Source organism: Dromiciops gliroides, chromosome 2 (assembly GCF_019393635.1).
Source record: "Dromiciops gliroides isolate mDroGli1 chromosome 2, mDroGli1.pri, whole genome shotgun sequence".
NCBI lineage: Eukaryota > Metazoa > Chordata > Mammalia > Microbiotheria > Microbiotheriidae > Dromiciops > Dromiciops gliroides.
In genome coordinates, this window is record NC_057862.1 from 146,482,550 (window position 1) to 146,509,153 (window position 26,604).

General features: G+C 37.2%; 1 protein-coding gene across 1 annotated transcript in view; it reads left to right on the forward strand.

Moving 5' to 3' along the window:
- The window catches only part of APH1B (aph-1 homolog B, gamma-secretase subunit), a 42,448-nt gene extending 17,636 nt beyond the window's left edge, over positions 1-24,812 (forward strand). Inside the window, exons 5-6 of the mRNA XM_043982600.1 lie at positions 21,402-21,529; positions 23,948-24,812. Coding sequence (XP_043838535.1) covers positions 21,402-21,529; positions 23,948-24,115 — 296 coding nt within the window. The 3' untranslated portion in view covers positions 24,116-24,812. The remainder of the gene's footprint in view (positions 1-21,401; positions 21,530-23,947) is intronic.
- The last annotated feature ends 1,792 nt before the right edge of the window (positions 24,813-26,604 follow it).

Here is a 26,604-nt window from a genome sequence, read left to right on the forward strand (position 1 = left end):
TATTATTAGTATGCCTATTTTTCTGCGGCCCGTTCAACCTTCTTTTGTCATCTTTCCAAATTGCTGAGTGAGAAGTGAAATCTCAGCATTGTTTTCATTTGCATTTTTCATATTATGTTATCTGGAGCATTCTTTCATATAGTTGTTAATAGTTGGTAAATCCCTTAGGAACTGTTTATTCATGGCCTTTGACCACTTATTCTTTGGAGAATGGTTTGTGGTCTTGTATGTTTATCTTAATTCCCTATATATTGTGTATATTAGACTTTATCAGAGATAAACATTGCAGATTTTTCCTTTACTGACACTTTCCGTTTTTATGTTAGCATCTATTGATTTTGTTTCTGCCAAAGCCTTTTAATTTCATGTAATCAAATTATATTTTATAATTTTTGTTATCTCAATCCCTTCTTTGGTTAAGAACTTTTTTCTTAGCTATATCTAATCAAGTTTAACATATACTAATTAGTATGTACACTTGTATTTTACTCACATGTAATAATAATAAATAGAGTGGTTCGTTTGTCCCAACTTATAAAATAATTAAATAACATCTTTGGTGGTTACTTCCAATTTTTTGCCTTGGTAGTTATAATCAGTGGCTATTACTTAACCATTTAAATTTATTTTTTTATTTTTTTGCTTGCTAAATGACACTTTCTTAATGAAACATGAAGTTTTTCTAATGCCAACTTTTTTCACTAGGTGGTGCTGACTTACTTTAGAAAGTCAGGCAGTTTTTATCATTTTAAATCTTGCTTTTGAAAGATGGTAAAAAAATTTTTTTTAATTATATAGCTAAACTTTAAGGCCAGCATTTTAAATAAAATATTGTTGTAGCCATGGAGTTGTGTCAAATTCACAGATCAGGAACATACAATTCATTTTCATCCGGTGTTACTGAAAGGATATATAAAAAGGATGGAAATATCACAACAGTTTTTTGATAGTTTGCTGGATTTAGCTGCTTGATCATCTGGAAAAAAAAATTGGGAGGGGGTTGTTAAGCTTTGAAAAATAATAACTTTAAATTCTCTTACATCTACAAAGACTGACATTCTTCTTGAAGCCTTGGTAAAGTAATGTAAATAGTTTCAGTTTGACTTATTGGAACTGTTCCATGGACTAAACAAATTGGGTTTTAAGGTCAGAAGAATGTTTTAAATAGTTTATTCAAGATTATAAAGGATAGGAGTCTGTCACTTTGAATTTCTTCCCCATTTTATTAGTCATGTGTCTTTGAATCATATTCTGTGGAAAGACGTTATAGCTCTAGAACTTTACAGAATAAACATAGGGATCCATTTAATTTATAATATTGTTAGATTTTTTTTTTGAAACTGAGTATTCTTAGAGTCAGACTTTAAAATGATTTTTTATTGTACCACAACATAAAGAGGAGTGAATAATCTGTATCTATATTTAAGTTTTGTTTAATTGCTATTTATGAAGATAACTATCAATTGTAGCCACAGTGTTTTTAAGCTCTCTGTAAAATGACTATGTTTAAAACAGGGGTTCTTAACCTTTTTTGTGTCATGGACCTCTTTGGCAGCCTGGGGAAACCTTTGGATGCCTTCACAGTAAATAATGTTTTTGAATGCATAAAAGCAACTAATTATTTTGAAATAAAGGTGTAATTTTTCCCACCTAAGCTCATGGACACTTTGGGATTGTGGACTCCATGTTAAGAACCCCTGCTCTAGAATAATCAATCATTAAACATTTATTAAGCATCTACTATGTGCCAGACACTGTGCTAAGTGCTGAGGATACAAAAAGAGGCAAAAAATAGCCCCTGCTCTCAAAGAGCTTACGAGCTGATGAGGGAGACAACATGTCAACACGTATATACAAAGCATGCTATATACAGGACAAATATATTATATATACTTACTGTTCACCACTTACTCTTCAATACAGTGACACTGGCTTCCCTGCTGTTCCATGAACAAGATGGGATTTTAATTGGGACTTAAAGGAAGTTAGGGAAGCCATGACGAGGCAGAGCTGAGGAAGAAGAACATTCCACACATGGGAGACAACCAGAAAAAATGCCCAGAGCCTAGATATAGAGTGTCTTGTTCATGAAACAGCCAGGAGGGTGGTGTCACTGTATTGAAGAGTATGTGGTAAGAAGACTAGAAAAGTAAGGGGCTGTATTGTGAAAGTCTGACCACAAAACAGGATTTTGTATTTGATTCTGAAGGCATTACGGACCCACTAAGGGTGTGTGTGTGGGGGGGGGGGGTGTAGAGACAGACACCTGCATTTTAGGAAAATCCCTTTGATAACTTAATGGGGGGATAGATTGGAGTATGGAAAAATTTAAGGAAAGCAGATCCACCAAGAGGTCCAGTCCTGAAGTGATGAGGACATGCACTAGAGAATAATCCTATAGTATGTTGTACTATATGTTCAAAGGTAGGTTTGATCAGTAAGATTTTTAGCATTTGTTGATCAACTTTCAATTGTGACACTTTTGAACATTGTCAAACTGGGAGGGAAAGTTAATGCAAAATATGGTAGAATCAAAGTTCAAAATGTTTAAAATATTGAAACAGGCAATGGGGGAAACAGTATATAGTAGGAAGAGAACTTGACCAGAAGTAAAATGGTAAGACTTCTAGAGACTTTCCAGTTTTGGTTTTGGAGGTTTTATGCCAATTCTTTTTTTTTTTTTTAATGAGGCAATTGGGGTTAAGTGACTTGCCCAGGGTCACACAGCTAGTAAGTGTCAAGGGTCTGAGGCCGGGTTTGAACTCAGGTCCTCCTGACTCCAGGGCTGGTGCTCTATCTACTGCACCACCTAGCTGCCCCCAGTTTTATGCCAATTCTAAATGGAAATTCTACAAATTATAGGTATTGTAGTATTGCTAACATTTTATAACAGATCTTAAGAGGATAAATATTCTAATTGTCATTAGCAAAAATATTCACATAATACATAAATAAAATTTACTAAGTAACTTTAATAAAACCTATTGGTGAGGTTTGGGCCCTTCATTAGGCAAGAATGTCCAACTATATAGTACTTAAATTGTCTACATCTCCACAAGTCTCAGCCCATTGATGCCTGCCTATCCTTTGCTCTTCCAGATCCTCCTGTAAGTGCAACATAGCAATTTCATCCAGTTTGTTGTTGTGTCTTCCTTTATTCTGTTATCACAAGGCTATCAGTGGAATTCATGGGCTATCCATTAGTTATCCCTTGTTCTAGCCATGTCACCAGCCCATGATCTTTTTGTTTCTAACATTTCTTTGGTGGCATTTTTTACTCCTGTTTGCTTTCATGATTACTTTTTTGTAATGTGTTACATCCTGCTCACACCTGTCATGACCCTTTCCATTCCTCTTTGGATGATACTCATTTGTAATTCTTCAGAGATCCTGGTGTGTCATTGCTTGCAACCCTGCAACAGTCGTAGTAGAATATTGGTCCAACTATATTTTCTGATGTAAGTTTTCTTTTTTCTTTAGTATTTATCCACAGGGCCTAGTATAGTGCTTAGTGACAATGAGTTGTTTTTTTGTTTTTGTTTTTGTTTTTGTTTTTGCAGGGCAATGAGGGTTAAGTGACTTGCCCAGGGTCACACAGCTAGTAAGCGTCAAGTGTCTGAGGCCGGATTTGAACTCAAGTACTCCTGAATCCAGGGCCGGTGCTTTACCACTGCACCATCTAGCTACCCCCTGTATAGTCTTTGAATTGAAATGGACCTTGGAGTTCTTCTTAGTCTAATCTTCTTCCCTTCTAGCTTGAGGGGTAACAGAGTTTAATGGAAAAAATATTAGAGTCTGGGTTTACTCATCAGCTCTTTTGCTACTTACTACTTGTGCAACCTTGCAGTTATAGCTACAAACCATATAATCCCATCCAGGAATCCTCTTTACAACTTCTTTTTTTTTTCTTTTCTTTTTTTTTTTTTAAGTGAGGCAGTTGGGGTTAAGTGACTTGCCCAAGGTCACACAGCTAGTAAGTGTTAAGTGTCTGAGGCCGGATTTGAACTCAGGTACTCCTGACTCCAGGGCCAGTGCTCTATCCACTGCGCCACCTAGCTGCCTCCCTCTTTACAACTTCTTGACAGATATTTATCTCAATTGTACTTCTGAATATGTCTGCTAATGAGAAGCTTACTGCTTTGTGAAGCATTTTGTTCCATTGTTGAACAACTCTTAATTGTGACAGTTTCCTCATATCAAAATCTACTTCTCTATAACTTTTGCCTTTTACCTAATTTGACCCTCTTGGGCAGTACAGAATAAAGTCATGCCTATGACACCCAGATAGTTGAGGACAGTTATTACACCCTTGCTAAGTCTTCTCTTTGCCAAGCTATGCATTTCCAGTTTCTTCCAGCTTTCCTCCCAAGAAATAATTTCCAGACCATTCATTATACTGGTTGCCCTCCTCTATATGTTCTCTTTAATTCATTATTGTCCTTCCTAATGTGTGACTCCTACAATGAGTATAAAACACTAAATGTGTTCTGACCATTATAGAGTTGCTACTTGCCATTCATAAAACTGACTTGTGAGCATAATGAAAATAGTACATCTTGTCCCAAAATTTTGCTCTTCAATTTTTTCTCCCTCAGGAAAAAAAGATTTAGAATGATTTTTGTCCCAAGAAACTACTAGACAGAAAGCAGCAGTGTGAAATTTAACATTAATAAATTATACAGGAACAAGTAGGGATCAGTGGAATCTTTTTCTTTTTTGGGGGGAAGGCAATTGGGACTAAGTAATTCCCAGGGTCACATAGCTAGTAAGTGTCAGAGATCAAATTTGAAGTCAGGTCCTCAGAGCTGGTATTCTTTCTACTGTGCCACCTAACTGCCACAGGTCAGTGTAGTCTTAAACTTCAGTGGATCCATGTTCTCATGAATATTTGAGTTCTTTCTCTAGTGGTCCAGATTACAATCCATTCATACCTTTTTATCCCATATAGTTCTTGTTCATGTGCTTCTAATAAGCCCTTCTATGGAAAAAATCTCAGCATGCTGGAAGGAAGTCTTTTAAAAATGTTAAGTGCAGGGGGCAGCTAGGTGGCACAGTAGATAGAGCACCAGCCCTGGATTCAGGAGTACCTGAGTTCAAATCCGGCCTTAGACACTTAACACTTACTAGCTGTGTGACCCTGGGCAAGTCACTTAACTCCAGTTGCCTCACCAAAAAAAAAAAATGTTAAGTGCAAAACAGTTTAGTATTTTGGCTTTTGTTAGGTCTCTTCTCTTGCTACATAATGAGCTTTTTTTTTTTTTAATTATTTTATTATTTTCCAATTAGGTATTACATATAAGGATAGTTTTCAACATTTGTTTTCACTGGATTTTTAGTTCCAAATTTTTTTTCTCCCCCCTTCCCATCCTCCCCCCCCCCCCCCGCCAAGACAGAAAGCAGTCTGATATAGGTTATATATGTACAATCACATTAAACATATTTCTACATTAGTCATCTTGTGAAAGAAGAATCAGAGCATAAAGGAAAAACCTCAAACAAGAAGGAAAAAAAACCAGTCCAGAAGTAGAAACAGTATGGTTCAATCTGTATTCATAATTCACAATTCTTTTTTCTGGATGTTGAGAACATTTTCTATCACGAGTTCTTTGAAACTGTTTTGGATCATTGCACTGCTGAGAAGAGCCAAGTCTATTTCCTTTGTTCATCACACACAATGTTGCTGTTACTGTGTACACTGTTCTCCTGGTTCTGCTCCTCTCAGTCAACATCAGTTCATGTAAGTCCTTCCTGGTTTCTCTGAACTCCTCCTGCTCATCGTTTCTTACAGCACAATAGTATTCCATTACATTCATATACCGCATCTTGTTTAGCCATTCCCCTATATTGTTTTGTTTTGGGTTTTTTGTGGGGCAGTGGGGGTTAAGTGACTTGCCCAGGGTCACACAGCTAGTAAGTGTCAAGTGTCTGAGGCCAGATTTGAACTCAGGTACTCCTGAATCCAGGACCAGTGCTTTATCCACTGCGCCACCTAGCCACCCCCTAGCCATTCCCATATTGATGGGCATTCCCTTGATTTCCAAGCAGTGGTACCACTGGGTCAAAGGGTATGAACAGTCCCATAGCCCTTTGGGCATAGTTCCAAATTGCTCTCCAGAATGGTTGGATCAGTTCACAGCTCCACCAACAATGCATTAGTGTTCCAATTTTTCCACAGCTTCTCCAACATTTATTATTTTCCTTTTTTTGTCATATTAGCCAATCTGATAGGTGTGAGGGGGTACCTCAAAGCTGTTTTAATTTGCATTTCTCTGATCAGTAGTGATTTAGACTATTTTTTCATATGGCAAAAATAGCTTTGACTTCTTCCATGATGATCTTTTTTGATCATTGATTTTGCTTGATATCTCTTACCTTTACACTACTTTTTACATGCAAGTTATGATTAGTAAAATGTTGCAGTCTCTGTATGCCCACCATATAGCATCATTTACTGCCCTTAGCCCATGCAGTTTAAATCCCAGCTCTGCCGTTTTAACTACCTCTGTAACTATTCTTAACCTCACGGGAAACTCAAGTTCTAAGATTGAGGCTAGATTAAATGAGCTCCTTTATGCCTATAAATCTATCATCCTATGATCTTTTCCTGACACTTCATCATTGTTACTACACAAGTCTGGAGACCAATTTGTATTTTTGTTTTATCACCTAGAAACCAACCTACTGGTGATAAGCTTCTCATTTAATTAGGTTGGTCCTTGGCCAGGAGACAAAGTATGTTCTTGGGATCATTGTCAAAGCCTATCCGGTCTGACAGAACTTTCCATAGCTTTAGCTTTGCTTTCATAATCTTTGAGAAAACAGTGGTATCTCTACAACATGATGAAGCACCAGAGAAAGATTTTTATGAGAGAATGGACAAAGTAGAATAATAGCAAGAGTTCTGTATTTGGTGTCAGAATACCTGGTTTCAATCCTTGCTCTGCCATTTAACTACCTGTGTGACTTTGGGCAAGTCACACCTTGTGTGAGGTGATCAGTTTTCTCTTATCTAAAGTTAGAGGATTAGATGTCCTTTAAGATTTCTTCAGCTGTAATCTATGATCCTATGAGTACAACCTTAGGGAAGCATTCATAGAAGCTTTGTGTCTCAGATTTAAAATGTAAATGTAATCATCTTACCCCAAGATACTCAGATATCTCTATTGTTATTTCCAGTTTGAAATAGCAGAATGTAAGAGGGACTGTGCCAAATTAAAACAGATCCAAAGAAAATTAATAGAATGTTAAGGGGTTTGGAAACTATGTCATATGAGGAGTAATTGAAGGAAGTGAGACTATTTAGCTTAGAAAAGAGAAGACTAAGTAGGAACATGACAGCTCTCTTCATATCCAGGATATTCCAAAAGTCTTGATGTAGTGTTGAGCTTTTTGCTTTAATAGCTAAAACCTTCCCAAAGACTTTTGGAATTTTTTAAAAGACCGCCACGTGGAGGAAAACTTAGATTTGTTCATTGTTGCTTGTGGGAACAAAACTATTGATAGAAGCTACAAAAAGGCAAATTTTGATTTAAAGTCAGATATCATTTTATGACAGTTAAGAACTTCGGAACAGTGGACAGCTCGTAAAAAAGTGAGCTCCTTGCTACCTACGGTGTTCAGACAGAGGCTGTATCACCATCTTCAAACATATGTCCGACCACGTTGTTCCTCTCCTTAATACACTCTAGCATATCCCTATCGACTTCAAATATAAAACTCCTCTATTTGGCATTTTAATCCCTGCACAATCTGGCTCTAGCCTACTTTGGGGGGGGGTGAGGCAATTGGGGTTAAGTGACTTGCCCAGGATCACACAGCTAGTAAGTGTCAAGTGTCTGGGGCTGGACTTAACTCAGGTCCTCCTGAATCCAGGGCCAGCACTCTATCGACTTCGCCACCTAGCTGCCCCTCCAGCCTACCTTTTAAGACTTATTCTACATTGCTTCATTTCATACACTGTAGTACAGCCAAAATGTCCTACTTGCTGTCCCTCGCACTTGGCATTCCATCTCCTACCTCCATGCTTTTGCACAGGTTGACCTCCTTGAATGAAGTCCCTTCTCAAATCCCTAGTTCCTTTCAAAGCTCAGTTTAAGTACCACCTCCTAGGAGGCCTGATTCCCTCTCCACCAGCTGCAAGTACCTCTTACCCCTTGAAATTATCTTATTCATATTTTTAATTTTCTCATACACGTTATTCCCCATAGACTATAGGCTCTGTAAGGGAGGGCACTGTTCTGTTTTTGTCTTTGGCTGAACCTGGAAGGAAACAGGGAAAGCAAAGAGGCAGAGATGAGGAAGGTGAGAATTCCAGGTATAAGGGGTGTAAGGAACAACAAGGAAGCCAGTGTTGACAGAATCACAGAGGACATGGAGGGGAGACAGATGGTAGAAGGGGTAAGGTTGTGAATGGCTTTAAAAACCAAACAGGGGGGCAGCTAGGTGGCGCAGTGGATAGAGCACCGGCCCTGGATTCAGGAGTACCTGAGTTCAAATCCGACCTCAGACACTTAACACTTACTAGCTGTGTGACCCTGGGCAAGTCACTTAACCCCAATTGCCTCACTGGGGAAAAAAAAACAAACAAACAGGATTTTATATTTGATTCTGCAGGTAAGAGAGAGCCACTAGTTTAAATAATAGGGGAGTGACATGATCAGATCTGTGCTTTAGGAACATCAGTTTGAATGTTGAGTGGAGGATGAACCAAATAAAGAGAGACTTCAGGCACAGAAACCAACCAGCAATCTGTTGCAGTAGTCCAGGAGTAAAGTAAGGAGGGGCCTGAACCAAGATGATGGTGGCAGTGTTAGAGGAGAAAAGGGTACCATATACAAGAAATAGTACAATGATAGAATGAACAGGATTTTGCAACAGTTGTATATATGGGGGCTGATGGGTGACAGAAAGGAAGACATGACATCTAGGTTGTGAACCTTGGGTACTGAGAGGATGGGAGTGCCCTGTATAGTAATAGGGACATTAGGAAGAGGAAAGAGTTTTGGGAGAAAGATAATGAATTCAGCTTTGGACATGTTGGGTTGAAGATGTCTACAGGATATCCAATTTGATAAGTCTTATAGGCCATTGGAATGTGAGACTGAAAGTCAGGAGGGAAGTTAGAGCTGGGAAAGTAAATTTGGGAATCACCAGCATAGAGATAATAATTGAATCCATGGAAGCTGATGAGATCACCAATTGAAATAGAATAGAGAGCAAAGATGGTCCAGGACAGAGCTTATTTGTAAGTAATAGGAAAGCAGCTAGTAGAGAGGGAAAGATTGAGGGTTGGTGTAAGAGAGAAGGGTTGATAGAGAGGTCAGTTTGCTAGAGAAGACAGGATGGAATGGGATCACTTGTGTAAGGGGCTAAAATTCTAACTAAACTATCTAAAATCTAATGAGTGGTCGCCAATAAATTATAAGCTTTAGCAAGAGTATTTAAGTGTTTAAGTATTTATTAAAGAGCATTAGGATCAGAGAGAAAGGTAAAAATCTAACTATGTCTAAGACACCCTATCATCCGACCCACCATGGCGAGGTCAGGAAACAAAAAAAAACAGAACCCCTCTGCCAGCGTCTGCTTCCTACTTCATGTCCTCCTCCCAGAAATGGGAGGCTGCTCAAGTTGATTGACTGGTAGCCTTGATAGACAGTATCCATGAGCAAACATCACTTCCTGATGCTAAGGACCTTGACCACTTGGCTTGTCCTCAGAGACCTTCTCCTCATGGCAGAGCTTTGCTACAGTAAATCTCCAGCAGGTGGCATCATTCCAGTTGTTACACTTGGCTGTCTTTGGCAAGAAGAACAACTACCTCTTCATGTGAGACAGGAGCAAAAGAGGAGCAAATGGGGGAAGGCATCAGTGATGTGAGATGAGGAGCTGGGTATAAACCATGAGGGATTTGAGGAGGGAGTAAAAGGTTTGGAAAAGGTGCTGTGGTGATTAGGGAGAAAAAGGGCCACCTTTCCATGGTAAGGGCCTAGTTAAGACTATGTCATATAAATTTGTAGTGTCAGCAAGGTTCCATGATTTTCTCCAGCTTCGTTCAGCAGCACATGGGTAGGAATGAAGGCAGCAGATGGTAAGAGTAATCTCAGGCTGAGAATTGGCAGGACAAGATCTTCAATAGAATAAGGAGGCAAAAAATTCAAGAGAAAAATAATCAGTTGCTGCCTTAGGCCACCTGTTCTGTTTTGTGTGTGTTTATGTGAAGAAGTATGTTCTTACACCCTGCCCATGCCTCCAAGTGGAAATTTTCAATATCTCTGATAAACTGAGAAACTTTTGTTTAGAAATGGAATAAGATTGTAACAATATCTGTGCAAAAGTATTATGAGATTAAAAAGATTATTAAAAGGCCATTATGATCCAAATCATACATATACCACAAATTAAAAATCAAATGTTATAATTATATATTACATATGTATATGTATGTTATACATGCATGTATATTATAATTATCATTCAGTGTGCTGATAGTTTTCAAATATTACTATATATAAACTTTGTAGTTATTACATTTATAGTTACCTGATTTATGTTTATTTTTGTTGCATAAAACCAGAAAATTTTGTAGCAAGCTCAGTAAAGGGGTCACAAAATGTGAAACTCTAGGGATAATATTAATAATTTATTGTTTCTATTTAATATAGGTATGAATTCTAGTAGAAGGGGTTTGTATGTTATGTTGAAGTTCTGTTTATAATGACTGTGACTATTCTCATGTCTTCATATGGATCTTTGATCTCATAAATTTACAAATTCCCTCCAGTAATGCAGATTGCAATTCACTCATGCCTGCCCTTTCTTTCTTTTTTTTTCTTTTCTTTTTTTTTTTTTGTTTTGTTTTGTGGGGGAATGAGGGTTAAGTGGCTTGCCCAGGGTCACACAGCTATGTCTGAGGCTGGATTTGAACTCAGGTCTTCCTGAATCCAGGGCCAGTGCTCTATCCACTGTACCACAGCTGCCCCCCATGCCTGCCCTTTCTGTGTGACTATTGCCCATGTCTTCCCATAAGTTTTTCACAGGATGTCCAACCAACATGCTGGAGACATTCTTTGCCTTCTTAAGATTGGGAGCATACCATTAAAGCAGTAGGACTATGCAGCTGTCTCTCCTTGCCCTTACCTTTTTTTTTTTTTTTAAATTTAGAGGGGGCAGGGATATTACACAGCCCTTTATTTTTTTTTCACTTTGCAGATTTTTTTTTCCAATTACATGTAAAGATTTTTTTTTTTTAGTTCCAAATTTTTCTCCCACCCTCCCTTCACTCCCACCTCCTGAGACCAGCAAGCAATCTGATATAGGTTATATATTACAATCATGTTAAACATATTTCCACATTAGTCATGTTGTAAGAGAAGGATCAGAACAAAAGAAAAAATGCAAGAAAGAATAAATAAGAACAATAATTAAAAAAAACAACAAAAGTGAAAATAGTTTGCTTCAATCTGCATTCAGATTCCACCATTTTTTTTTTCTGGATGTGGACAGTATTTTCTACCATAAGTCTTTTTTGCCCTTACCATTTGACCAGACCATCTTCTCTTATAATCTCACATCTGTGTGATTTATTTATTTCTATTTCTTTGGAGACTGTTGTATTCCATATTATATAGCTACATGACAATCCTGATGGAATATTGATATTAAGGAGATAAGTCTTTGTTTCCTTTTTTTCCTTTAAAATAGGCAATATTATTTATTTAGTTTTTAGTTTTCAACATTCATTTTTGTAAGATTTTGAGTTCCAAATTTTTCTCCCTCCCTCCCTTCTCTTCCCCATCCCCAAGACAGCAAGCCATCTGATATATTTTATATATGTACACTCATATTAAACATATTTTCACATTAGTCATGTTTTGAGAAAAGAATCAGAACAAAAGGGGAAAATCGCAAGAAAGAAAAAACAAACAACCAACAACAAATAAAGTGAAAATGGTATGCTTCCATCTGCATTCAGACTCCATAGTTCTTTTTCTGGATGTGGAGAGCATTTTCCATCATGCATCTTTTGGAATTGTCTTGGATCATTGTATTGCTGAGAAAAGCTGAGTCTATCACAGTTGGTCATCTCACAGTGTTGCTTTTACTGTGTACAGTGTTCTCCTGGTTCTGCTTAATTCACTCAGCATCAGCTCCTGTAAGTCTTTCCAGGCTTTTCTGAATTCTGCCTGCTCATTTCTTACAGCACAGTAATATTCCATTACATTCATATACCACAACTTGTTCAGCCATTCCCCATTTTATGGGCATCTCCTCAATTTCCAATTCTTTTCCATCACAAAAAGAACTGCTATAAATATTTTTGTACATATGGGTCCTTTTTCCTTTTTTATGATCTCTTTGGGATACAGACTTAGTAGTGGTATTGCTGGGTCAAAGGATATTTTACAGTTTTGTAGCCTTTTGGGCATAGTTCCAAATTGATCTCCAGAATGATTGGATCAGATCACAACTCCATTAACAATGCATTCGTGTTCCTGTTCCAATTTTCCCACATCTCCAACATTTATCATTTTCCTTTTTTGTCATATGAGCCAGTCTGATAGGTGTGAGGCAGTACCTCAGAATTGTTTTAATTTGCATTTCTCTGATTAATAGTCATTTAGGCAGGGCAGCTAGGTGGCGCAGTAGATAGAGCATCAGCCCTGGATTCAGGAGGACCTGAGTTCAAATCCGGCCTCAGACACTTAACAATTACTAGCTGTGTGACCCTGGGCAAGTCACTTAACTCCAATTGCCTCATCCAAAACAAAAATAGTCATCTAGAACATTTTTTCATATCTCTATAGATAGCTTTAATTTCTTCATCTGAAAACTGTTCATTCATCTGAAAAACTGTTCCTTTGGCCATTTCTCAATTGGGGAATTATTTGTATTCTTATAAATTTGATTCAGCATTCTATATATTTGAGAAAAGATAGGCCTTTGTTTCTTGGAGAGCCTTGAGGTATTAAAGGAGTTTTTCAGTTTTCTTGAAGGCAGTTCAGCTTAGCTCTCTTCCTTATAAACTGCACCTTACTGAATGTCCCTTTGTGATGTCTGTACCAGATTACACACACACACACACACACACACACACACACACACACAAACATCTGTCTATACAATGGGCAAGCTTTATTAATGGTATAACATTTTCAAATGTTGCCAAATGAGTTCTATTTTTGTATTTTGTGGCATTAAAACAGGAGTTGGGGAGAGAGGTTATATGAAAAGAATATTGAGGGTAAGAATAAAAGAACAAGCTAAGAAATTTTATAATGACAGAAATTGTATAGTAAACTGAGGATTAGTGGTCTCTTAAAACTTATAGCTATTCATCCAGGAAATATTGTTAGGTATCCTAAATTAGAAAGGAGCAAATCATTATAAAGTGAATTTGTCTTAAGTGATAGAGCATGGCTATTTATATGTCCTGCTCACTAAATTTTCCTCAGTTGATCTGCTACCTTTGAAATTTTAGAGTTGAGAAGATATTATGACCCTGTCTGGAGCTCATAGAAGGATATTGGTTTGTCCTGAATGAAATACATCTTTAATGGATGGTGTCTTCCTTGTTCTCAGTAGATAAAATGTATTGTTATACATCTCAATCTTTTTGAAATAAAGAAAGAAGCAAACTTAACGTAGTCAGAATAGATGATAACAGGGGCAGCTAGATGGCGCAGTGGATAAAACACTCCCTGGATTCAGGAGGGCTTGAGTTCAAATTCAACCTCAGACACTTGACACTAGCTGTGTCACCCTGGGCAAGTCACTTAACCCTCCATGACCCAGAAAAAACAAAAAACAAAACAAAACAAAATAGATGATAATAAATTGAAGTTCTCATTTCAGTGCCTTGGTAGTTGATTGACCTTTAGTTTTTAACATAGCTTCTTTTTGATGTTTGTTTTTTTGTGTTTGTTTAAAACATTTTAAATAAAATAAAAAAAATTTAAAAGGGGGCAGCTAGGTGGCGCAGTGGATAAAGCACTGGCCCTGAATTCAGGAGGACTTAACTTCAAATCTGGCCTCAGACACTTGACACTAGCTGTGTGACCCTGGGCAAGTCACTTAACCCTCATTGCCCTGCAAAAAATTAAAAAAAAAAACAAACATTTTGTCCATTACCTTGGGAAAGCAGAAAACAGTTACTCTCTTATGTCTTGGTAACTCTGACTCTGGTGTTTTAGCTCCTTGATATACAACTAGGTTTTCTTTCTTTCTTTTTTTTTAATAGGAATGAAGAGCTGTGCACATATAGTGTTATACTGAATTTTACATAGCCTTTTAATCTTAAACTTACTAGCATGACCCTTGGCATTTAACTAAGTCAGCTTATTTTAATCTATGTCTTTCTTTAGTGCTTCAGAACACTCATAAGTTGACTATTACATGGTATTTTAAAAATACTTGTTGCAAGTAAAATTGAGTCTTGCCCTCTAAAATAGGGTTGGGTTTTTGTTGTTGTTTTGCTGTTTGGTTACTTATTATATGTTCTATTTGGTATTATAGTTGTGTTTATATTATCTCCTCTAAATAAGCTCTAATAGGGCAGAGACAATGGTCTGTATAATCTTTTTTATCTCAGCAAAGTACTACATAGTCTACATAGTACTACAAAGCCTACGTAGACATTTGTTAAATTTGTTGCTTTTGCATTTTATTTTTTGACATAACTAGTGGCACACACTGGTACCCAATATTCAAGTACACAGATTGAATAGGACCTCAGTGGCCATCTAGTCCAATCTCCTACATATAGAATCCTCTGTAATGTACCTAACAAGATCCGGTTTTTGCTTGAAGACTTCCAGGTAGGAGGAACTCACTACTTCTGGAGGCAGCCAGTTCTATTTTTGTATATCTCTTCTTATCATTAATTTTTCCTTACATCATGCTTAGTTTTCCTCTGCAATTTTCACCCATTGCTCCTGGTTCTGACTTCCAGCACTAAGCAGAACAAATCTAATCTCTCTTCCACATGACTGGCTGCAATTTCAAATACTTCGCCATAGCTGTCATGACCCCTCTAACTCTTTTCTTCTGCAGGCTAATTTCTTCAACTAATTCCTGTATAGCATGATCCTAAGGCCCTTCACCATCTTAGTTACTATTCTCTGGATCCTCTTTAACTTATCATTCCTAAAATATTTCACCTAGCACTAAACATAGTCCTCAAGGTGTTCTAATTAGAGTAAAGCAATTCATTAGCAAAACTATCATCCCTCTGGCCCTGGGCATTATCCCTTTCATAATTCAAACTAATATCACATTGTGGGAGAGACAGTGGAGATAGTGGAGAGAAGGCCAGCCCTGAAGTCAGGAAAACATGGGTTCAAATCCTCTCTGATACCTTTTGGTCATATGGTCTTGGGTAAATCACTTAGGGAAGCTCTTTAAGGCAATACTCATTCTCTCTCTCTCAATTGAAGAAGTCACCAATCTACATTAATAAAGGGAATTTCTTCCCCAAGAATTCCCTTATATCAGTGAATTCACAGAGTCAGACTCCCTACCTCAAAAAAAGTAAAAATCATTGTTAACTCATATCAAGTTTGTAGTACACTAAAACTCTAAGAAATATAGAATTGGGTTGGCAGTAATGAGAGTATAGAGTGGTCAATGTGAGATGGAAAAAAGGGGAGATAAATCCAAGAGATGTTGTGGATATAGAATCAAAAGTGACTAGATGAGGGGCAGCTAGGTGGCTCAGTGAATAGAGCACCAGCCCTGGAGTCAGGAGGACCTGAGTTCAAATTCAGCCTCAGACACTTGACACTAGCTGTGTGACCCTGGGCAAGTCATTTAACCCCAATTGCCCCCCCCACACACACACACACAAAGTGACTGGATGAGTGGAATGGGCAGGAGGAAGAGGGAAGAGTACAGAATAACTCTTAAAGTTCTAGTTCTGGATGACAGGGTGATGGTGGTACCATCAACAGAAATACGGAGGAGGAGGAGATTTGGTCAGGGAGACAGTGAATCTTTTTTGGACATGTTGAATTTGAGGTAGGACATCAAGATGGAGATGTCTAGTAGTAGTCATTTGCAATATGGGGCTAGAATTGTGAGAGATTGGGGCTGGCTGTATATAGATTTGGAAATCATCTGTGTGGAGATAATAATTGAAAAGATGGGAATGTACCAGACAAGAGAGTATAAAGAGAAAATTGAAGAGGGCTCAGGACAGAGCTTGGAAGACACTTATCCTTAGAAAGTACAAAGCAGAATCAGCTAATAAAGGAAACTGAGAAGCAACAGAAAGAGAGCCAAGAGAGCAGTATCATAAAAGCCTAGGTAAAAAAGCTTATCCAGGAAGCAGTTTTAATTGGTCAGAGGTTCTAGAGAGATCAGGGAGCATTAGTACTGAAAAAAGGCCAAGAAATTTAACAGTCAGAATAACTAATAAACTTTAAATAGTAAAATGTGAGACATGAAGAAGTGAAGGAAACGAGTTGGTGATTCTTTGTAGGAGTTTTTCTGCGAAAAGGAGAGATTTAGGACAATAGCCTGAGGGAGTGTCAAAGTCAAGTGAAAAAATTTCAAGGATAAGGAGAGATTGTCACTTTCTATGTGTATGTTCTTAGGTTAATCACTTAACCTCCCAGGGCTTCGGTTTCCTTATCAGTAAAATGAGAGTTGAATTAAATGTCATGTAAGGACACTTCTAGCTCTAAATTTGTAGTTCTGTATGATCCTGTGATCTTAGTATGTTTGTAAGAAGCAGAGAAAGAACTGATTTATAAAGGGCAAAATTAAAGATGAGGTAGAGAGAGATGGAGTGATCAATGGCACAAGCCCCAGAGGATATAGGAGGAGAGAGGATCTAGGGAAGACAAGTAACCTCTTTCTCAGAATTTACAACAAAGGAGAAGAGAATAGATGAAAATATAGAGGAAATAAGAGGTGTGAAGTAGGAGAGGAGGGAATTTACAGTAGGTAAAGAGAACAAGATTGTAAGTTAGGTATTTAATTCTTTAAGAAAGGAGAATGACCTAGAAACTTATAGGTGACAGAAATCAATAATCTGAAAAGGATCATATAGACTGAATACACCTCAAAAGAGGAGAGGTTCATGAGTCATGTCTTCAAGCAGGAGGGTATGTAAGTGGCAGTGGTAAACAAGATATATGCTGTTTCCTTTTTCTGGCCCAGTATATTGTGACTCATGAGAGGAGCGACTGACAATTTGAGAGTAACCAGTGATGAAGTGTCATCCAAAGAAAGCCAGGTTTCCACAATCAAAAGAACAATAAGGGGCAGCTAGATGGCGCAGTGGTTAAAGCACCGGCCCTGCCCACATGTACAAAAATATTTATAGCTGCTCTTTACGTGGTAGCAAGGAATTGGAAGTTGAGGGGATGCCCATCAATTGGGGAATGGCTGGACAAGTTGTGGTATATGAATACAATGGAATACTATTGTGCTGTAAGAAATGATGAGCAGGAAGAGTTCAGAGAAACCTGGAGGGTCTTACGTGAGCTGATGATGAGTGAGATGAGCAGAACCAGAAGAACATTGTACACAGTATCATCAACATTGAGTGTTGACCTACTGTGATGGACTATATTCTTCTCACCAATGCAATGGTACAGAAGAGTTCCAGGGAACTCATGATAGAAGAGGATCTCCAAATCCAAGAAAAAAAAAGAAAGAAAGAACTGTGGACTATAGATGCTGATTGAACCATATTATTTCTTTTGTTTTGGGTGCTGTTGTTTTTTTTTTCTATTTTGAGGTTTTGCATCACTGCTCTGATTCTTTCTCTTGTAACAGAATTAATGCAGAAATAGGATTAATGTTATTATGTGTATATATATGTGTGTGTATATATATATATATATATGTATATGTATAGAGATATATAGATATAACCTATATCAGATTACCTGCTGTCTAGGGGAGGGGGGAGGGAGGGGAGGGAGGGAGAAAAATCTGAAATTGTAAAGCATGTATAAACAAAAGTTGAGAACTATCATTACATGTAACGGAAAAATAAAATATCTCATAAAAAAAAAAAAAAAGCACCGGCCCTGGATTCAGGAGTACCTGAGTTTAAATCCGGCCTCAGACACTTGACATTAGCTGTGTGACCCTGGGCAAGTCACTTGACCCTTATTGCCTGGGGGGTAAAAAAAAGAACAATGAAAGACTATGAGTGGAAGGAGATGAAAGCAAATTTATTAACCATGGTACCATCAGTTTCAGAGGGCAGAGTGGAAGTGAGGAAGGCAGAGGAGCATAGAAATTGGGTTGATATAGGGATGAGTTTGGAGAGATAGCAGAGAAAAAGTTCATTTTAGCAAAAAATGATGAATCTCAGAATCACAGGGATTAAGAAAATAGGAGGTAGGAATTTGTTGTCCATTGGGAAAGGATCACCTGATGATGTGAGAATTTGATAAGAACTGAAGGAGAGGGGAGTTCAGTGGTAAAGTAGTGTGAGAAAATAATGGGATTTGGCAGATACTCAAAGGCTCACCTGGAGATTAATCTAAACTGATTGAATTAAGTGAGAATGATTTTTAAGAATTTCTGGGTCAGCTAGGTGGAGCAGTGGATAGAGCACCGCCCTGGAGTCAGATCTGGTGCCTGAGTTCAAATCTGACCTCAGATACTTAACACTTACTAGCTGTGTGACCTTGGGCAAGTCACTTAACCCCAACTGCCTCACTTTAAAAAAAAAATTTCTGCCACTTTTCAGATTTTTTAGAACAAGATTCCATTCCCTTTAGTAGTGTTTCCCTAGCATCTTTTAATTCTTGGAACTGTTGCATGTCATTATAATTCCAATTTGGTTCCCTAAGAGGCCATTCTGTTGTAGCTTGGCCTGAGGCTACTAAGGCTACTTTACTTCCACACTCAGTTAGAAAGGAGTTCATGGTTGAAGCAGGCTCATGGTGGAGGACTTGAAGAACCAGACCAGGCTGGAACTCTAGGCTAGATAGGCCTTTTCTTAACTTTCTGAACTCCACATGTTTTCCTTTTTACTAGTACCTAGTATGCTTTAATAAATGCTTAATGCCCAAAGACTGGTGCTAAAGCTTCTAATTTAAGGCAACCAAACATTTAGATTTTAAACATCACAGTAGATTAGGGAAATCATTTGATAAGAAGGAAGCAACCAGCCCTGTCTCAGTCACTGTCTTTGAGAGGGCCTGGAGCAAAGGACAGTAATGGCATCTAGAAGGGCTATGTGGGGGGGGAGGCACGTAGTCTTTGGCAGCATGTGTCCACTCCATTGCCACCCTCTTTCACAGTCCTTAGGAGGGTCTGGGGCTGTGGTGTTGTCCAGAGTGATAATAATATCTCTTCTTCCTTATCAGTAATAATTCCTATCTACCTTCCTTTGTCACTTTCAATGAGTCAAGACTGAAGGCTCAGTTTTTCTTTAATGACAATGTTAATAGGACATGGTAACAGTAGGTTGGGTGTGGCATTTGCCAGTAACTACTAAAACGGTCATGTGTAGAGACATCCTCCCATTCCTTTCTATGAATAGGGATAGACTTCCCACCCTCCTGAACTGAATGATGGCATAAAGTGGTTTTCCTGCTGGAACAGAGGCATTATTGTCAGATGCTTACCCTTTCTTCTGGGCTGCTATGGCCCTCATATATTTGTTGCATTCATGGTGGTAGGGTTAGGATGTGCTTCTCAGTGATCATTATTTTTCCTTATTTTATTATTCTCTCATTTGTCTTTCTTCAAAACCTTAGTGGAGAAATTTCAGCTTAGTGATGTGGTTCATTGAAAATCACAATTATTTATTTTATTTTAAAATTTTTATTATATGTGTATGTGTATGTATATATTTTTTATTTAAAAAAATTTTTTTTTACATCACCCACATTTAGCATTATTTTACTCTCCAACTCTCTCTCTCTCTCCTGGAAGTCAGTCCTTTACAACTAAGAATAAAAGAAAAGGAAAAAAATATTTAATAAAACTAACCAAACATCAGCAAAATCTACCATTATATGGATTGTTCTATACCCAAAGTTTTCCAATCCTACAAATAGGGAGGGAAGGACATTCTTATATCTCTTCTTTGGGGCCAACTTAGGCCATTATCATTCCATGGCGTCCATTTTCTATTGTTCTTTCTGTTTACATGAACATAGTCATTGTGTTTATGTTGTTTTTCTCCTTCTGCTTACTTTGCATCATACATATATGTCATACCATGATTCTCTATATTTATATTTATCCTTTCTTAAAACACAATAATATTCCATTACATTTGTGTACCACAACTTGTTTAGTCAATGCTCAATTGATGAGCATCTACTTGTTTCCAAGTCTTTGCTACCATAAGTATTGCTATAACTATTTTGGTATATGTGGGGCCTTTATCATTGATTTCCTTGGAGATATTTACTTATCATAGGGTACAAACATTTTATTCGCTTAGCATAATTCCAAATTGTTTTCCATAATGCTTGTACCAACTCACAACTCCATCAGCTGTACATTAGTGTGCTTATCTTTCCATTACCCTTAAATTTATTTCTTCCCATTTTTTGATCATCTTTTAACAACTTGTTGGATGTGGTTTTGTTTTGATTTACATTTCTCTTTAATATTAGTGATTTGGAGAATGCTTTCATACGGTTAATTATTTACAGTTCTTTATAAAATCCTTTGTTCATATCCTTTGACCACTTATCTATTAGGGAATGGTATTAATTCATTATCTATCTTGGACATCAGGCACTTATTCGATATAGTTGATGCATATATTTTCCCTAGTAATTAATTTGAATTCTTAACTTAGTTATGTTAATTTTATTCTTAAAAAAGCTTTTCAATTTCAGGTAATCAAAATTATCTTTTATGCTTATCAAAACACTATTGTATTTAGTTAAGTAGTCACCTCTTAGTCATAGCTATAAAAGTATCTGATCTGTTTTCTCATTTTTTTTTATGGTATTACTTAGGTCCATGTCTCAGTTTTGAGGCTTGTAGGGCATATGGTACAAGATGTGAGGAAAATCTTTTTATTTTTGGTAGACAGAACTAATAGAGATGGGTATAATTGGATCCGAGAATGAATAGTCTTACTCTTCGACCATTTAAGGAAATTGCTTGAAACTCTTGAAGTTTTTATTTGGAATTTCTTATTTTATTTAATATACATTCTTACTAGATGTGAAGCTGTAGCACTGTTCAGTGCATTTATTGAAACATAAGGTAAAAATTACATTCATTGCTTTCTTATATGTTGTATATATAGCATGTTATGGTTTTCACTGATGGATAATGCTTACATATTTCTCTTGTGAGTAATAAGAAGCAGGTTGATAGCCCAAGAAAATACATCTACATTGAAAGAGCTTTTATATCCTAATTTTAATTTCCTTTATATGACTATGTACTAATAGTTCACTGTCTTTCAGCTTTCATGACTCTAGTTATGGTTTTGCTGCATGTCTTCTGGGGAGTTGTGTTTTTCGATGCATGTGAGACTAAAAACTGGTGGGCACTAATCGTGGTCATCGTGAGTCATCTGCTGGTGTCAGGTCTGGTGAGTCTGGCTTATACGTTCATACTACAGCCACTCTGTGAAACAACACACTTCTTCATATACCTAAAGAAGGAAATAACATTTAGGAATATGGCTTTTTAAAAAATACGAGGGGCAGCTAGGTGGTGCAGTGGATAGAGCACCGGCCCTGAAGTCAGGAGGACCTGAGTTCAAATCCGGCCTCAGACACTTAACACTTACTAGCTGTGTGACCCTGGGCAAGTCACTTAATCTCAATTGTCTCACTTAAAAAAAAATACGAGAAGACTCTCTTTGCCTTTTCATAATTTTTTTAACTGGGAAAATTATTAGAATCCATTTTGTAGTTTCATATGCTGTTCTTTTAGAATCTCTAGTTTTCTTTAAATCCCATTCATCTGTACTTAGTTGGTTTCTCTTAGAATCAAAGGACTCTCATTTGTCTGTACTTTTTTCTAGAAAAGTACCTTTTAAAAAGCATTCACTTGTGAATATGATTTTAACTTTAAATGTGAATTATCATTCACTTCTCCCTGTTTAAAGAGGGAACAAAAAGTAAATTGGGATTTTGAATTAATTTATTCTGTTAATTATTATTACTAGCAACTGTTAGTAATAATAAAAGATTTCTGAGAAGATAATGGAATGAGAGCCTAAGATGTTCCATCTTTGCTCACCTCCTTTTCTAATAGAAATATTTGAAATATTGAGAAATAGCAACAACAACAAAACAGTAAGATAAATTTCAAAAACAATCAGAAATTTTAAAGATAAACAAAAATCAACCCATAGCCAACCACTGTTTTTAACCTCAAAGGGGAAAAGCAAGTGAGTATGGGCAAGAAACCTGTTTAAGTACCCACAATTACAGAAGCAACACTGTTGGGCTTCCAGAAGCCCTTGGGCCACAGCACTGCCAGTCTTTGCTTGTGTTTGCCATGAGGCAGAGCCCCAAGACACATTACCTCCTGTTTGTCCCTTCCCTGAGGTGGGCTTATTGATGCTGGGGCCTCCCCTCCCTCTGAAGATTCAGTGGTACCTCCTGCCATAAGATCGGACAGTTGGTGGTTGTGATGAGACCTCAAAGAATAGAGACTGTACTTTCTATCCACCTAGAATCATTGGAATTCTTCCCATCTGCTGATTCTCTGCCTGGATTTACTTTTCAGTGGTTAGCATATCCCACCTCGCTTTCTTCCAGCTTCTAGAAAAAACAGCTTTCTTCCCATTGCTAGCTATATGTATGCTCTGTCATTTCTTATCCTCAACACTTCCCCAGGGAAGGCAGCAAAGGGGCTTAGCTGACTTCCTAAATCTTGTGCCTTGCATCTTCTGCTACACCTGTCCCCTGAGGGAAGAGGAAAGTTGAGTGACACTTCACTGTCCTGCTTTGCAAGTCAAACTTCCATATCCTATTGCATTTATCTCTTGCCTAGTCCTCAGCCTTTAGAAAGAAGTGAAAAGAGGCTTCTCATCTGACCAATGCCTTCTGCCTTAGGCTATACTTAACTTAGACCTGATCTCAAGCCTCCTCTGGGAAGAGAAGTGGTACCTTCCATACTTATACCTAGTCATACCCTATGCATCCAGTGCTTTGAGACCCCATTTCCCATCTATCTCAACCCTTCCACCCTAAAGTCCTAACCAGAAAATACCCACCTTTCCACTGAACATGCTGGAATGCCTGTACCATTGGCAACAAATTCCCTTCATTCTAAAGTTTTCCTCTCCTATTCATTCCATCTTCCAGCAGTCACTGACACCTGGCTCCCTTATGATGGCACAGCCTCCCCAGCCCCCCTCTCCAGTTCTGGGTACACCTTTAGTCATTCCCCTTGACTCCCTGGTTGAAGCAGGAGAGTGGGAATACTCCTTGCTCCCTATTGCCACTTCTGGGTTCTTTGCCTACCTTCATCACTCAGTTACCTCTCCTCCTTTCAGGTTCATGAAATCCATATCTGCTACTCAATCAAAATCCTGGTAGTTGCTGCCTACACACCTCTAGGTCACTCCCCATCTTTCCTCAATGAGTTCAGTACATGACTCACAATTTTTCTCTCCTCCCCAACTCCTGCCTTCATAATAGGGGATTTCAACATATATGATGACTCTCCTTCAAACAGTAAGCCTTCGGTTCCTCAACCTATACATTTGCCATGAGCTACTCCTCCACTATATTTGAATCTGTCAGTCTACAGCAGACAGAGCCCACTTTCTATTTGTTAAACCAGCTTCCTGCCTTTTCAGTTGTTTTTCTTATTAAAATTTTAGTCTTATTGGTTTAGTGTTTATTGTACATCATATAAATTAAACATTTGGTGAAATAAGCCTGAGCTATTGAATATATTCTATGTTTACTTTCATTTGTCTTTGATCTTTTCAGATGTCTGTTATAAAATCTTATATCACCCCAGCTAATTTACTTTTCTTTCCCTACAGACCTTCCTGAATCCCTATTATAAAGCCAGTTTAGCAGCATCATATGTTATCATGCTGCTCATGGGTATCTGGGCATTCTTCGCTGCTGGTGGCTCTTGTAGAAATTTGAAACGATGCCTGTTGTGCCGAGACAAGGACTTCCTTCTTTCCAACCAGCGTGCCAGATAACATCTGAGAATTGGGACCTCCCTGAACAGCTTTCTGTGTTTTTAGAGGAAGCACAACTGTGCCTTTTTCTAAAATTCTTTTTCTAGTTGAATTTAGAAGGAAAAAAATGCTAACTAGATACGTGATTCTCATCTAATAAGGCTTCTATCCAGCAGCTGTCTGAAATGCATACATGAATGATAACTCCCTGGGGCAAGTCCAAGAATATATGAAAGGAATGTGTAGCTGTGTCTTTATACATTCAGTATGGTTAAATTAATACATCAAGAATATACTGCTTGCTGAATCTACATCTTTTAAGATATGGATTCACAAAAAGTTTAAAGGGCTATAATTTCTGTGGTCCTTTTTGTGTGTATTATTAAAGCACATCCCTTTTAGGATTAGATTAATTAAGGTTATTAGTGGCTTATGAGACAGAATAGTCTCTGGTTCTAAATGCTCTTTACTCAAAATAAGATGTTTATTAATAGCTATATCTTTGAAAGGTTTTTTCCCCATACAGAATTGACTTTGGGGATTTAAAAGTTCTTTTTGAAATGTAGAGAAGTAACCTGTATTTGTAATTAGAACATCAATCCTTTTTTTTTTTAATTTCATAATTTATTTTGCCCTAATCACATGTAAAAACATGTGATTTTAAAAATTTTGAGTTCAAATTTTCTCCTTTCTTCCCTCTCCTCCCTGAATTGAGAAGGCAAGTAGATTGATATAAGCTATACATGCAGGTCATGCAAAACATATTTCCACATTAGTCATGTTGTGAAAGAAAACACAGACTACAAGAAAAACAAGAGAAGTAAAGAAAGTTACCAAAAAAGTATGCTTCGATCTGTATTTATGCTTCATCAGTTCCTTCTCTGGAGATGAATAGCATTTTTCATCATAGGTTCTCCAGAATTGTCATGGATCATCGTATTGCTGAGAATAGCTGTCATTCAGTTAATATTGGTGTTACTGTGTACAATGTAGAACAACAGTCCTTAAGGATATTAGCAGTTGTACCACATAAAGCATGCTCAACAAAGCCCAGATAGGTTTAGAAATTAACAGAGGTGACATTCTCTATAATGAGAGTCTATCCTGATGGTTATAGATTGCCTAGGAAGGTATTTGAAATTGGGGTGGGGTTGTTTTTGTTTTTGTTTTTTTTTTGTTGTTTCTTCAACTTTTTAAGGCTTTTTTCATTTTGAGGTTTTTCCCGGGTTCTTTTTGTGGCTTTCAGCTTAAATTGTTCAACTTTGTGCTCATTTTATATGGTGGCCTTGTATTTTATCCCTGAATGTCCTTTTTAAGAAACCAGATGGTATAAACCTGAATAAAACTCAACAAAGTAGCTAAAGAAAAAAATTAGAAAAGCAAATCAGTAAAGTATTGGCTGTTTTACTTTGTTCATAATGCTATTAAATGGTGAATGGTATTTTCCTTTCTTCCCCCAAATAGTATAATCCTTCTAGCCATGGAGTAATGTAAAAATGAAATATATCAGAAATTGACAAATTTATACTTTATGATATGTATATTTTTCAAAACTTGTGATTTTTTAGAATTTGTTTTGAGTAGCAGATACAATATTCCCAATGTTAATTCAACTTTTAAATCTCCTTTTACTTTCATTTTTTCAAGAAAAAAACCCCAGTAAATCATGCTGGCATTAACTAGCAGCAGTTTTAGGGAAGATGGTGGTGTGGGATCAAAATGACATGCACATTAAGGCGATAAATCAACAAATCCTTTGGGTGCACTAGAATTTTTAGCCAAAAGAGAAGGGAAAAATAATGAGAAGTATTAATGCTAACATGACAGACTGATCAGTCTGGCTAAACTTCAGGGAAGTGGTATGTCAATGAAGACTTTTAAAAAGAATTGTAACCAGTGTCCTGAGCTAGTTACACATGAAATTCTAGAGAGCTAAACCTTGTATGTGAACTTGATCTTTTTTATAAATTAAAATTTTGCCCAAGATGTCTAAACTGCACATTTCACTTTGTTGAATGAAGAGGGGACTGAATTTCAAATATGCCTTAGACAGACATTCAAGAAGCTATAGCTGTTTCCTTTAAAATGATCTCTTTTCCTTCACTTAGTTCAACCCTGGTTTTTTGGGCAAAGAGTAGTACAGCTTGAGTTTCTCATTTTCTTGCCTTTAAAAATTCTCATTAGACAAAAGAGTTAAAGACAGACTTCACATGTGGAAATGAAATCTGTGCATAGACCAGGAGTATGAGAAATACTCTAGCAATAGCACTTTAGTAATATGTAAGGAACTCTAGGATATTTTAAATCCCCATCGCAAAAACTATACCTTAACTAAGAAGAAAATTATCCTTTGCTTTGAGATTGTTGATTTTGTTTAGAAAATTTTTCATTAACTGGTGATCTTAGTTAGTAAAAGGCCCTCTCAAGTTTTTTTTTACCTCTCAGTTTTGCCATGATAAGCTGAAGAGTTGGAATCTGTTATTTGATTGTTTTAAATAATGCTGCTTAGC